Source organism: Telopea speciosissima, chromosome 1, assembly GCF_018873765.1.
Source record: "Telopea speciosissima isolate NSW1024214 ecotype Mountain lineage chromosome 1, Tspe_v1, whole genome shotgun sequence".
NCBI lineage: Eukaryota > Viridiplantae > Streptophyta > Magnoliopsida > Proteales > Proteaceae > Telopea > Telopea speciosissima.
Window position 1 is genome coordinate 36,985,333 of NC_057916.1, and position 13,445 is coordinate 36,998,777.

At 37.2% G+C, this 13,445-nt stretch overlaps 1 protein-coding gene across 2 annotated transcripts; it reads right to left on the minus strand.

Annotated features, from left to right (window-relative positions):
- Positions 1-738: 738 nt before the first annotated feature.
- Positions 739-10,952, minus strand: LOC122648662 (GPN-loop GTPase QQT2). 2 transcript variants are annotated; one of them, XM_043841882.1, is made up of 6 exons: positions 10,847-10,952; positions 10,613-10,727; positions 10,275-10,501; positions 9,553-9,843; positions 1,221-1,423; positions 739-1,103 (listed from the first exon to the last, which is right to left on the minus strand). In XM_043841882.1, exons 1-6 carry the CDS (start codon positions 10,919-10,921, stop codon positions 818-820), a joined length of 1,197 nt encoding a protein of 398 aa, XP_043697817.1. In that variant the 5' UTR covers positions 10,922-10,952; the 3' UTR covers positions 739-817. The 2 variants fall into 2 exon arrangements, with proteins under 2 accessions (XP_043697817.1, XP_043697816.1); XM_043841881.1 differs by having other exon boundaries at positions 739-1,100; positions 1,218-1,423.
- Positions 10,953-13,445: the final 2,493 nt, after the last annotated feature.

Genomic DNA, 13,445 nt, shown 5'->3' on the forward strand with positions numbered 1-13,445 from the left:
ATAAGAAGCCATTGACCCCCAATAATTGAATAAATCATAAATAAATAAAAAAAGAAACAAAGCTAGAACAGAGGAAATTCTCTCCTTAATGACTCCAGAGTGGAACAAAAAAGCAGGGCTTTTGGGAAAATTATCACCTCCAGTTTGCTGACCGGCCCAGTTCCCCAGTTCCTCTAATAGGGGGATGGTGAACCCCACCCGTGCAGAGTGTTTGGGCATGGGTAGAGAGGTCATTTCAGCCCCTCTTTGTTAGAGGAACTGGGGAACTGGGCCGGGCAGCCAACTGGAGGTGATAAAGATCCTTTCCGGGCTTTTGTGTGTGATTGCTTCAAGCTTCTTGGACAGGGTCCTCCAACCGGCCCTCGAGGTTACATTCTTATAGAGAGAGAGAGAGATCAGGTATCAAGGGTGAAGCTGAAAATTAAAATAGAAGAGTTGGCGAAAAGCAAAGCCTAAAAGATGGGTCCTTTATATAACGTGTACATAGAAAAGAAAGACTCAGGTATTCTAAATTAAAGCTTTGCTAGCGGACAAAACAAAGTGTACACATGGAAACTGCATTCTGTTCCAAATATCGAAACCATGCTTGCTCAAAAGCATAATGCCCTAGTATCAATTAATCAGAAACATGGCATGTTCTCCAAAACAAAACTGATATTCACAAAATTACCTTAATTACAAACTATGAATGCAGTAAATTCTAACTCAGCTTTAACCAACAAAAAACAAAAAGAATTCTAACTCAGCCAAGTCACTGCTCAGCATTCATTTTGCACAAAAACTGGTATATAGAAACTATGTCCAAGAAGTCTGACAATTAAAAGGAAAACCTAGAAACTTCTTCATCTTCATCCTCATCCTCATCTATTCTGCCATCATCATCATCCTCCTCCTCCTCCGTAGACCTCACATAATCATCTTCATCTTCTGCCTCGTCCTCTTCATCTTCCTCCATCACGGCCTTGTCCTTTAAGCCAGTGCTCAACACCACAGTTTCTCCACGGGATTTCTCCATGTCCTTCCTCAGCTTATCCATGTTCTCTCGCTGGCGTTCCTCCTCCAACCGTTGCTTCTCTGCCCGTCTCTTATCAAGATCAACCCTAAGCATTAAAAACAATTACAAGTGAAGCAAAAATATAATGTCAGTCATGTTCATCTTCCTGATCAAATCAAAGTGATGAAGAAAAGAAGAAAGAATCCTTGAAATACGGTTATACTTGTACGTATCCATATACTCATTAGCACTAGCTTCAATAGCATTAAAGAAAGCCTCCATTCCAGCACCAGAAACAGCAGACACTCCAACAGACCGGAGATTCTTGTAGAACTCATCAAGGACAAGTGAAAGACTTCTTGTCAGAGTTGATGTGTATGAATTGTCAGATTCCAAGGCAGCATGAAACACCTCAAAATCTTCCATCCACTGCTCTCAAAAATATCAAAATTTCAATTCAGATCCCACTATAGAAACATCATAAGAAAATAGTATTGCACAAAAATGCACTTCTACGAAAGGAACCATAGTCCACCCATGCACAACTTCAATGTTGAAACCAAGATTTAAAATCTCATTTCGTTTTGGTGTTTCGGTCTGATCGAAATTTCGTCGAAAAATTGTATTTTTTCTATGAGTTTTGCTTGGTCATTAGTGGGTGTAAAATGCTAAAATGACTGAAATTTCCGAAATTTTCGAAACGAGATGACCAAAATTACCAAGATTTCCAAAATATAGTATTTATTCAATTTGATGTTGCATTTCGTTTTGACTCGATCGAGATACTCAAAATTCTCAAAATCTCGACCGAGACGAAACGAGTTTTTGTACTATGGACTTGAAACTAGGAATGACAATAACGTATCACTTTCTTATTGCAAGGGAACAAGCAAAGTTTCACCCAACTAAATGTGGTCGGCTACATGGATCCTTGCTCTCCAATCTCGTAGACTTATATGATACGAGTCCTAAGCTATGCATGTCTTTCCTCTTTTGTTCTAGAAACCCCCAAAAGAACTACTCCTTACTCAAGTTCCCAGCGAAGATCAACCAAGATTTGATTTCATTGATTCATTCTATTCTTCCTTTTTTTGGATTCCTTGTTCAATTTTAGTTCCTTCAATCTGAATCAAATCACTCCTCTTTTAGTTTCGGTCTAAACCCACAATACATATCAAAGAATTCAGTTCCTTCTGACATTAGTAGAATGTAACCCCTTGAGAAAAGTATTTAGAATTTATCATTGGAAATGTAGTTTTTACTCGCTAATCAGCACAAGTCAAAAGATATGGCATTCCATTTATCAACTTTACATCACAAAAAAAATGTTCTGTTTCAACTTCCAACATAAAAGTCTTTCCTGGAAAATCAATTGTAGTTACAAGTTTTATTTGGATTTTTATTTTTGTACACCACAAGAGAACATAGATGACTTTGGAGAAGAAATCAACCACAAGGTAGGGGTACTGTCATTTGTGGATGGCAAATGTATTATTGACCAAGATTCCATTACTTTTCTTTGGGGGGAATGGGGGAAGAAAATCTAAAAAGTCAAAAGCTGTTTTCCAAATTTTGTGTTACATTTCAGTAAAAATAATTTAGGACTGAGTTTCCCTCCAACCACGGTGGGAGAGGGCGGGAATGGGTATCAGGAGTGTATTTTGGAACATACTAAACCCCTAGGTGGGGTTTGTGAACCCTAGGATGGTGGGTGAACCATCCTCTATGGGTGGAGGAAAACTTTGTCCAATAATTTATGTTTTATCATTAATACATTTTTGTTCCACTTAAGACAACTAAACTCAACTCAACTCAGCAGTCAGCCTTATCCCAACTAAATGGGGTCGGCTACATGGATCCTTTTACTCCAATCAGCTCTATTCAAAGCCATACTTGCTACTAGTCCTAGGCTATGCATGTCTTCTCCTAGAGTCATTTTAGGCCCACCCCTAGCTCTTTTAGCTTCTTCAATCTGAATCAAATCACCCTTCCGTACTGGAGTATTCAACGGCCTTCGTTGTACATGTCCATGCCAACTCAAATGACTTTCTCACAACTTATCATGTTTCGGAGCTACTTCTACATTAGCTCTAATCTGTTCATTCCTTATTTTATCTCTCAAAATCCTCATATCAGCTACACTAAGTTTGTTTACATGTTTCTTTACTGCCCAACATTTAACTCCATACATCATTGCTAGTCATATAACTGTCCTATAAAATTTTCCATTGAGTTTTAAAGGAACAGGTCGATCATACAACACTCCGAGTGCACCTCTCTACTTCAACCCTATTATAATTCTTTGTGCAGAATCATCCTCTATTTCTCCTCCTTTATTTCGGCTCAACCTAAGTGACTAAAATTTTGACTTTGAGCTATCTGGTCTTTCCTCAAATTTCACCACCCCATTTTCAGTTCTATTATTACTAAAGTTGCACATCATATACTCTGTTTTGTTCTACTTACCTTAAAACCTTTTGATTCCAAGGTTGATCTCCATAATTCCAATATCACATTTATCTATGTTTTTTGTTTCATCCACATAAAAAATATCATCAACAAAAGCAAATACACCAAGGGATCTGACCTTGAATGTCTCTAGTCAACTCATCTGTGATTAGCAAACAAATAGAGTCTTAGAGCTGATACTTGATGGAATTCAAATTTGATTGCGAATTCACTACCCTACCCCACCTCAGTTCTTACACTAGTCACTACACCATTATACATATCTTTAACTACATCCATATATTTACTCGGAATACTTTTCTTCTCTATCACTAGCCAAATCAAATCTTTAAGGACTATCAAACGCTTTTTCAAGGTCAATAAGAACCAAATGGAGATCCTTACATTTTTTAAATCTTTCCATTAGTCTCCCAAGCAAATAATAGCTTCAGTGATTAATATTCCTAGCAAAAAAACAAATTGGCTATCCAAAATATTAGTAACTTATCCCAAGTGGGTTTTAATTACTCTCCCATAATTCATAAAACAGCTCATAAGTTTTATTCCTCTATAGTTGTTACAGCTGGAGATCCTTCTTACATTTTCTAAATCTTTCCATTAGTCTCCTAAACAAATAATAGTTTCCGTGATTAATATTCCTAGCAAAAAACCAAATTGGTTATCCAAAATATTAGTTACTTATCCCAGGTGGGGTTTAATTACTCTCCATAATTCATAAAACAGCCCAGTAAGTTTTATTCCTCTATAGTTGTTACAGCTTTTGAATATCATCTTTATTTTTATAAATCGGAACCACAATGCTTCTCCTCCATTCATCTGATATTTTTCTTGTGCTAATAATTTTATTAAACAACTTAGTTAACCAAGCAATATTTTCCACACCTCTATTGGAATAGCATCTGGACCTACTGCTTTACCTATTTTCATCTTCTTTAAAGCTTCCCTTACTTTAGACACCCTACTTTTCAGTATATATTTAAGATTTGAGGGTTCTTGATAGTTATTATAACCTTCTAAAACGCTATTACTTGTATTGTTTTATCCAAGTTGTAGAAATAGTTTTCCATCTCTGTTTAATCTCCTCACCACTTGTTAATAAATTATCATTTTCACTATAATGCATCTCATATGGTTGAAATTTATACCCTTTCTTTCCTTCAGTTTACCTAATTTATAGATTTATCTTTCCCTCTCCTTTGTGCCTAATTGTTATAGAGATCATCATATTTCTTAGTCTTTTCAGATCATCATCATTTTATATATATATATATATATATATATATATATATATATATATATATCAAATTTATATAGTTTCAGTCTTGCTTTGCCAATTTTTAAAACTAGATTTTGGTGGGGAGGGTTGAGAGAATAACCTCCTGGTCAAGATCCCAAGCTAACCCAACAATTAACTTTACCCAACCCTCTAATATGAGAGTCAAATTCCAGGAATCAGTCACAAATATAGAGAATAGGATCCCTTCAAAAGATGGGACTGAATTAACAGTTAGATTAAAAGTAATTTGAATAACAATGACTTCTGAATCTGAGACCAAGGAAATAAGCAAACTCAAAATAAATCCAATCAGACCAACAAAACAAGCTGAAACTTGGATTGAGTTTCCCTTTCAGCAAACTAACACTAATCCCAAAGTTTGAAATCAATCAGATGGTTGGATTCAAAATAATTCTAGAAATACCAGATCTGAAATAGAGAAAATTCAGACATAGGATATTTTTAAGTAGCAGCAAAATAAGACTAACCCAAAACTTGGGTCAAGTTCTCCTCTTAGGCAACCTTACCAACCCCAAAAGATGGGCTGAAACTGATCAGTAGATCAGCCTGCAGTTACTGATAAGTTAAAACTACAATATTAACAAAAAACAGGGGAACCGCTAGTTCTGAAATCAAGGCTGAAGGAGGTTCATAACAGCAGGGGCTAATCACTAATAATAAGAACTAGATCAGAGATTAAAAATCAAACAAAATCAGAGATGAGAACTGAAGTCATAGGTAGTAATCGATTGATAAAAAACCAGTACCTGAATCACAAAAACAGTGTGTGAAACCAATAAAATAGAACTCAGATTCCCACCCAACCAGATCAGATACCGTCTGTCCAATGACTTCACGCCAAGCTGATTCCCTCTGTAGCTAATGTAGACCAGTCACAAGTGATAACCAGTCCACAAGAGGATCGCAAACTTCAGGTCCAGCGACAGTAAATAATTTGATCGGTCTCAAATTTACAGGAAATTTCAGAACAATAAAATAAAAAACAAGAAAAAGAAGGGAAGAACATAGGGTAGTCTCTCTCAGACTCACGTCTCTCACCCACAGCCTCTCACCGTATTTTGGTCTCTCATCAATGGCATCTCACCATAGTCTTTCACAAAGCGAAGCACAAAGCTATGTTTTTTTTTTTCAATCTCATTAATCAAATTCATGTACAAGGCTGTAGCCTCGTACAAACTTATATAGAAGACTCAAAAAACAGACTCAAACACTAAAAGGAAAGACCGAATATTTACAATTCTTTGGTTAAGGATCAAGATACTGTCGGCCAGCAAATTAATGTGACTTATGAGTTATGAGGTACAGCAATTATTCAAAACAGGACACTAACTAAACTAATGAAGTAAATCTCGTTTTCCTACTTTCTACCCATATTTTAGGCTGATTAAAGTGGCTCATTACAAAGAAAAACCATGGGATCAAAGGCCCAACACCAACATAACACAACCCAAGGCTTATTTCCAATAAAATAAGCCCTTTAGGTGACTTATATGCATCAATTGCAAAGTAAACTCAATCTTTAATTCAATTCAACGTGGGGAGCCTTGGCTCTACAAAGTTTTAAATAGAAGAACATAAAGTCAATTCCTGTTCTGAATAGGAAAGTTAAACTCTAGACTAATTAAAAGAACATAGTTTAACTAGGACACTAATTAAAACTTAAGTAGCTAGCCGAGAGCTAGACCAGTGGGGCTTGTTGCCCTCTTTTCTTCCTGTGGAAATACATCTTTTAGCTCCTTCCCTGCATCACTTAGCCTTAATAGCTGCTAGAACTTCATCATCCCACCACTAAGGCTATGTTTGGAAGCCAAGAAAAGAAAAGAGAAAATTCAAAAAAAATATAAATTTGAGGAGAGATATACATAAATCAATCAGTGTCATCATGACTTTTGTCTTATTATATTTTTTCTTTTCTTGGCTTCCAAACATAGTCCAAGCTTCCTGATGTAGTACTAGATTGGTAGATAATCCAACTAGGAGCCAATATCCAGGATCTTATATGAACTGGTAAATCGAGTAGATAAAAATTGGGGTTTTTGGTAAAATTAGTGTTAGGGTTATATGGAACCTAGGGTTTGATGGTAGGGTTAGTCTAAATTAATGTATGGGAGTCTCTAAGTGAAGGTTATATTAAGTTTTAATGAGAGAAAAGTACGCTGGAATTGAATTGCAGCAATTTAGGGTTAGGTTTTTGGGTTTCTGAAAAGAGAATAATGGTGGTATCTAGAGTTTAGAGTTGTCTGTTGGGGCTACAACCAAGATCGAGTTTCCCACCAGATGTGAGGGAGATTCGGTCCAAGTTTGGGTGGATTTTGATGGTCTGATGTAGAGTTAGGGTGAAATCACAGAATTCGAAAATAAAAGAATGAAAATAGAAACTTAGGGTTTCAGACAAACCAGTCACCAATTGAATATCAGATCAGGATTGAGAAGAGAAGATAATGCTTGCAGGCTGTGCTCCAAACCCAGAATTAATAACTTGAAATAGAATTCAGAAGTTGCAGTAGAAGAAGCTTGGAGATCAAATAATTCGATTCTTCAATGGGAGAAATCAGATTCCAAACAGATCTGTGACTTGATACTTCACCAACATGGATCGAATAGCCCTCTTGAGTAGTTGAAAACAATCACCAAATCTGATATAAGAAACCTCTTGAAGTTGCAGAGGATCACCTTGAAGAACCAGCGGCAGAGAGAGAAGAATAGGAGAGTGAGGGGATCGAGTATGATGATGGGAGTCCCACACTTCCATTTAAAATTGCATTAAACAACACTTATGTATTTAATTTGTGGGGGCTCTCAAGAGCTCTTACATATTTATAGCATCATGGCTAGATAGAAAAAACAGAGTTAAACTAGGGCTCAAAATAGAACTAGGACTCGGACTCGAACTAAAACTGGGATTCCCAACTAGGATTCAAAGCTAAATCCCAATTAGGATTACAACTCCAAAAAAAACTCAAATAAAAGACTAAATAAAAATTAAATAAACTCAAAACCTAATCCCACGATTTAGTGCTGGTGTAGGGGAATCCCAACACCTACACAACTGCTGGTGTAGGGAAGAATCCCTACACTTGTGGCTGGTTTTAGACAGCCAATTTACATCACTTCCCTAGATGAACATTGCTTCTTTCAGATTCGCCTAGAAATTCTTTAGCAACATTCTTAATATAAGTAGCCATCTCATTCTGCATCATATTAGTGTCTTCATTGAAGTCCCACCTTCACTGTGTAACTAATTTATGAGTAAATGTCTTCAAGTTTCTCCTTTTAAGTTCCACCATCTTAGGGCAAGTAATCTCACATTTCCTCTGATTCAACATTTTAAACATATCTATGAGCATTAATCAATGTTGCAAGATTGTGTGGTTAAGCTCTCCCCAGGAAAAACCTTAAAATCTTTACATAATAACTTATCAGCCCTTTTGTTCCACTTTAAGATAATCCCGTAAAATACTTTTGGTTGTAACAAACATTTAACAAACATAACCGAGGAAAAGATGAAAAGAGATTTCAGCACTGCATAAGAAACCAAAAACACAATCTTGTAAGAGGCACAAGGCAAAAAGGAAAATGTGATGTCTCAATAACAATACGAAAGAGGCCTCTGAGATCCAACCTCCCATAGAGCCTAATTCCCATTAGGTGATACCAACTAAAGAAGTTGTGTGCAACAATCCGAGTCAAGGCCACCATGTCAACCATAATCAAGAGTCCAGAGGGAAGAAGACTTCCAACAACCTCATGGGAGGTTTACTCAGCCTAAAGACGCATAAACTTCTCTCTACCCATTCAAAAAATTCTCCTCCCAAAGAATCTACAAATTATTAGCTTTCTTAACGATCCAACAACAGACATAAAACTAGAGATCAATCTCAAAGTATCCAACAAAATATATCACTGAACGAAATGCCATGGGCCAAATTATTTTAAGAATGAAGATCAGGATGGGTATTCTTTAGGTTCTTCAAAGGTATAATGGTAGAATCTGGTAGCAACAAAAAAGAATAATAATATACAAATGCATTCATTAAGACATAAATGCAAGAGAATATGTTTTACAGCATGAGAATTAAGTTACACATGCTACAATTTCCGTCATAATTTGCTAAAAATTCAAGCTACAATAACTACCCACTAGGTTCAACACCTTGATTTCAACTTTTGGTTTCAAGACGAGTGCTTATGTGTCCAACGGTGTTAGAAAAGTATCACCTTGGCATTTTGAGGCATGGACCTACTGCCCATGCATTAAGTCAGCAACTACCAGCAAGTTGGATGCCTAGGCATGACCCGCCAATAACTCGTAGGAGTTTAGCATTTGTAGCTCTAGATTTTCATTATCATATTAGAATCTTTTATCTTTTTCAGGTGGATTTCAACCTTCAGCCACCAAAACACTTCAGCACACTAATAGTCCAGTTCCTTTGTTGGTGGTAGCCTTCAATTTCTAGTATCATATCTTGTATTGCACATTCATAGTTTCTGTTGTTGTCAACATGTGAAACCAAAAAATTAATAATAAAAGAAAATATATATTATCTGTTTTTAACTAGTAGATCATCAAGCCATTGACCCACTCACAGCTTTGCCAACCTTGGTCGTCAATAAAAACATGAAGGGATGAAAGTAAACATAAATAAAAAATGACAAGACAAACAAAAATTTAGACCAAAGAAGCATAATTGCATGTCATTACCACAATCAGTAGCCCACTGGCCTATATATAATTAACCAACACTGAAAACATTGACAAGCACAAGTAATCACCATGCACAAGTAAATATACCTCCAAAGCAAACTGATGTTGAGCCACGTCAGTCTTGTTGAAAGCCAAAACTAGAGGCAACCGTGTCTTATAGAGAATGCTACATGCATAGAGCATATTGCTCATGAAAGTAACAGGGCTTGCTGAACGAGGTGTATCAACCACATATGTAATTACTGTAGGGAAAGTTGAAGCAAATGCTTCAGTAATTATTGCTCCTGAAGCTGACCATGTAAATATCTCAATCTGCCCTGGAGTGTCCACAAGAACATAATCAAGCTGGTCTGCTCTCCTCTCAATGACTGATATGATCTGAAATTCCCACACGCATCAAAAAGATTCAAAATATGGATAAAATATGAGAATAAATTTTGGACTGAAAATCAAAAACCTAAGCTCATCACACAGCCCACCAACACCCACACATGCATAGGTGTTGGATCCAACATTTATTACTATCATGCCAATTTTTTTACTCATCCAATGTATACCACCAAGTTACCAACCACTGAAACATAAAATTCAAAAACTTCCCACTGTCCATTCATATGAACCTATTGAGTGGCTCAGGAGATTCCAAGTCTGGGCCCCATATTCAATGGATCCCAAGCTCTGAAGTGGAAGCCAGTAAAGCCACATTTATGGTAGAGGCACTCTAGAATTTGGACAGCATATGTGGTGCAACCATCCTGAACTAGTAAAATAAGAACAAGACCAAGGAGAAACTAAACCCAAGTGAAAACCTCATCAAACTTCGTAGAAAACAAATTAAGTGATGTCAGTATTCCCCCATTAGGACCCAGATTGAACTGCTTCATGACTTCCTTGTATCGAACAGTATCTCTTATATCAATGTTGGCACCAAAAGGAAGGGTCATAACAGCTGGGTCAAGGTTAATGACATAACCGCGGATGTTTGAAGCTTGGGTATGGCAAACCAATCGATGAAGGAATGTCGTTTTTCCACTTCCTGAGGTAAACAAGAACAATATATTAACTTTCATAAATTGCAGGAACAAAAAAAACCAATCTTTGTAGCCCATTCAGAAGAAACCCAAAAAGAGAGCTGTTGATTAGGTACCTGCCATTCCAACCACTATGATGATTACTGGTTTCCGCTTGAACTGAGGTGAAGATTTTTCAATGTTCAGTTTCTCCATTGAATCTGTGAGATCCTCTTTCTCTTTGCCCTTTGACTTCAAATAAGAAAGAGACCGCAAAAAACACGTAAGCAAGTTCATATTGGCACGATACAAATACAGAAGACAAAATTTCAAGAGAAAGGGGAATATAGTGTAAAGTTGGAAGTGGGTACATTTTTGTTTGTCGATTCCTCAGCGTCCATTTGCATTGGCACTGCTCCTACCAATGTTGAAGCATCAATGTCCATTGCTTTCAGAATTCACAAACCCTAAAAATTCACAAGAAGAATACCATATTGTTAGCGCTCTGTTCAAGGTACACAATAACCAATAAATGAAACAGAGGAAATAGGCAGTTCTAAACTGGAATTTCCCTGCCAAGCCAACAAAAAAAAACATAGAGAACCTTAACTGTTTCTAGTAATAAGAGAAAAAGTATAAACGAGACTTCGAGGCAGAGATAGTCTAGAGAGAGTAACCAGCACTCACTCAAATGTGATGCAAGGTACTAAAACTCGGGTCTCGGTACCAACTCGACTCTTGGAAAAACCGAGACAAGTCGAGATCAAGATCTCGCCGAGTTGGTTTTTTTTTTTTTTTTTTCAACTCGAAGCCTCAACTTTGGGTGAACCCGAGATCCGAGATCTCACCGAGATCTCGCCGAGATATGTCGAGTTTTGTCCAATCAGATAAGGTATTTAAGTAGTAGGTGGGTTAAAATAATGGGTCAAAACCGAGATCCAACCGAGATCCGAGATCTCGCCGAGATATTGCACTTTTGAGACTCGTAGGCAGTCTCGTCTTGGCTTTTCCAAAAACCGAGAAACTCGGCGAGATCTCGCGAGTTCTCGAACTATGATGCAATGAGAGATAGAGAGCTAGAAAGAGGGAAGGTCGGTGGTGGGTGGCTCGTTGTTCTCAACTAACAACCATGGTTGATAAATTTTAATTTTAATTCATTTTTGCAAAGGGGTCAAAATTCAATCATAAAAGTGGGCTACAAGAAGGAAAAAGAAGTCATTCAGATAAATATGGGAATTAAACCCTATTATCCTTGATGAGTTATGGCCATTTTTTATTGTCAAACAAGATAAGTCACTCAACTAAAAGAAGCCGAGAAAAACTTCCTATGACTAGAAGAGTTTACAAAAGATAAAAGAACAGGGAGAGGGAAAAAAGCCACTACACAAAAGAGACACAACTTAACAACACCAAAGGCGAGCAAATGAGCCTAAGAATTACATGAAATTTAACAGAGGAAAAAGAAGGAACCAAGGTTCAAATATCTTCAATGATGGAGGAAGTAGTAGAGACAACCGAAGCAAATTCAACGAAAATAATAAGGTGGGGAAGAGCTAAACTTCGAGAGAGCAAAAGAGCATCTTGCACCAGGAGAGAAGAGTCAACAAAACACACACTTCCCAGCCAAGAAGACCTTGGCCAAGGTGCAAATAACAATGCCTCGATCACCAAAAGAGGTCTTAGAGGACCGAGCACCATCGATAGTGACAAGAAAAGTACAGGAATCATATGAGGTAGACAGGTGGCCAGAGGATCTGAAGGCCTAGGAAGAGTAGATATAACACGCTGAGAAGCAATATGCCCATCCACCACAAAATGATCAAGTTGATTGTAGATAGCTTTGTTCCGAGTTTTCCATATCTGCCACATAAGAGAAGACCAAATAATATTGAAGCCCTTCCAATCCAGAACCGCCCAGATGATGTAAATCGATGGTAGTTGAGAGGAATTAGCAAGAACATGTCGAGGTTCATCCCCCCACCCCTCCAATTGAACCAGAATTTTTGGGAGATATTTTCTAGATTCTTGTGGGCCCCATAGTGGCCATTGTGTGGGAGATAAGCCCAAGACAGTTTGCTATTGCGCAGAGACTTCATCCAAGAGACATCGAGCTGTCACCTGAACAGTTTTGATGAGATACTTAGGGTGTGTATGGCAACATTTTTGTTCTAAATATTGATTCTGACCCAGAAACAATTTTGTGTTTGTTGAGCGATTTTGTGTCCTTAAATGCTGTATGGTAAAACTAGAAGAAAAAAAACAGGAACCTATATGGAATGCACTTAACAGAATCATTTCTGCTGTTTACAAAAAAAAAATTACTTAAAATGCTACCTACACCATATTTTCCTGACATGTTTTTTAAAGCATATCTCTATGCCACATAAGCAAGATGAACTCCTTTCCAAGTCCATAAAATGTACAAAACCATTATAAACTACTTAAATTGTTTTTGAAGTTCGTCCACAACTTTCAAATTCTTCCAAAAGTTAAGGCAACAGTTATTACACAATTGTTTAGATTTTAAATAAAATGTAAACAACAATTGATTTAATCTGTTGCCATATTTAACATAAATGTTATAACATCAAAGACGAGATACTTCAGCCAATTGCCCCGAAGTGGTTGATTATGAATGTCATTCTTGAGACCATTATCATGGACTCGTTGATCAATATACTCATTAGGTTGTTGGGTATCTACCCACATGAAGGAGTCTTCATGATCTTCATTTGCGGGCCAATTAAAAAATCATCGTCTCAGGTTTGCCTATGTACGAGACACCTTCAACACCATTCAACCTTGCCCACGGGGACACATGGGTCCTTCACGTTTCATAGATAGCAGTAAAAAGTGCTTTCCTAGACATGTTCCACCACTGGGTGCAAGCACAACTAGTGTACGTTCAACCTCACACTCTAAGAGGCGAGACCGATTGGGTGCTAAGTGGCTTGAGGACTTGGTTTATGT

Coding starts and splice junctions, on each gene's coding strand:
- LOC122648662 (XM_043841882.1), bottom strand. CDS start 10,921: ATGGACATTGATGCTTCAACATTGGTAGGAGCAGTGCCAATGCAAATG. Junction 10,502..10,612: donor CATAGTGGTTGGAATGGCAG/GTACCTAATCAA, acceptor TGTTTACCTCAG/GAAGTGGAAAAACGACATTC. Junction 9,844..10,274: donor TTTCTACGAAGTTTGATGAG/GTTTTCACTTGG, acceptor TGGGAATTTCAG/ATCATATCAGTCATTGAGAG.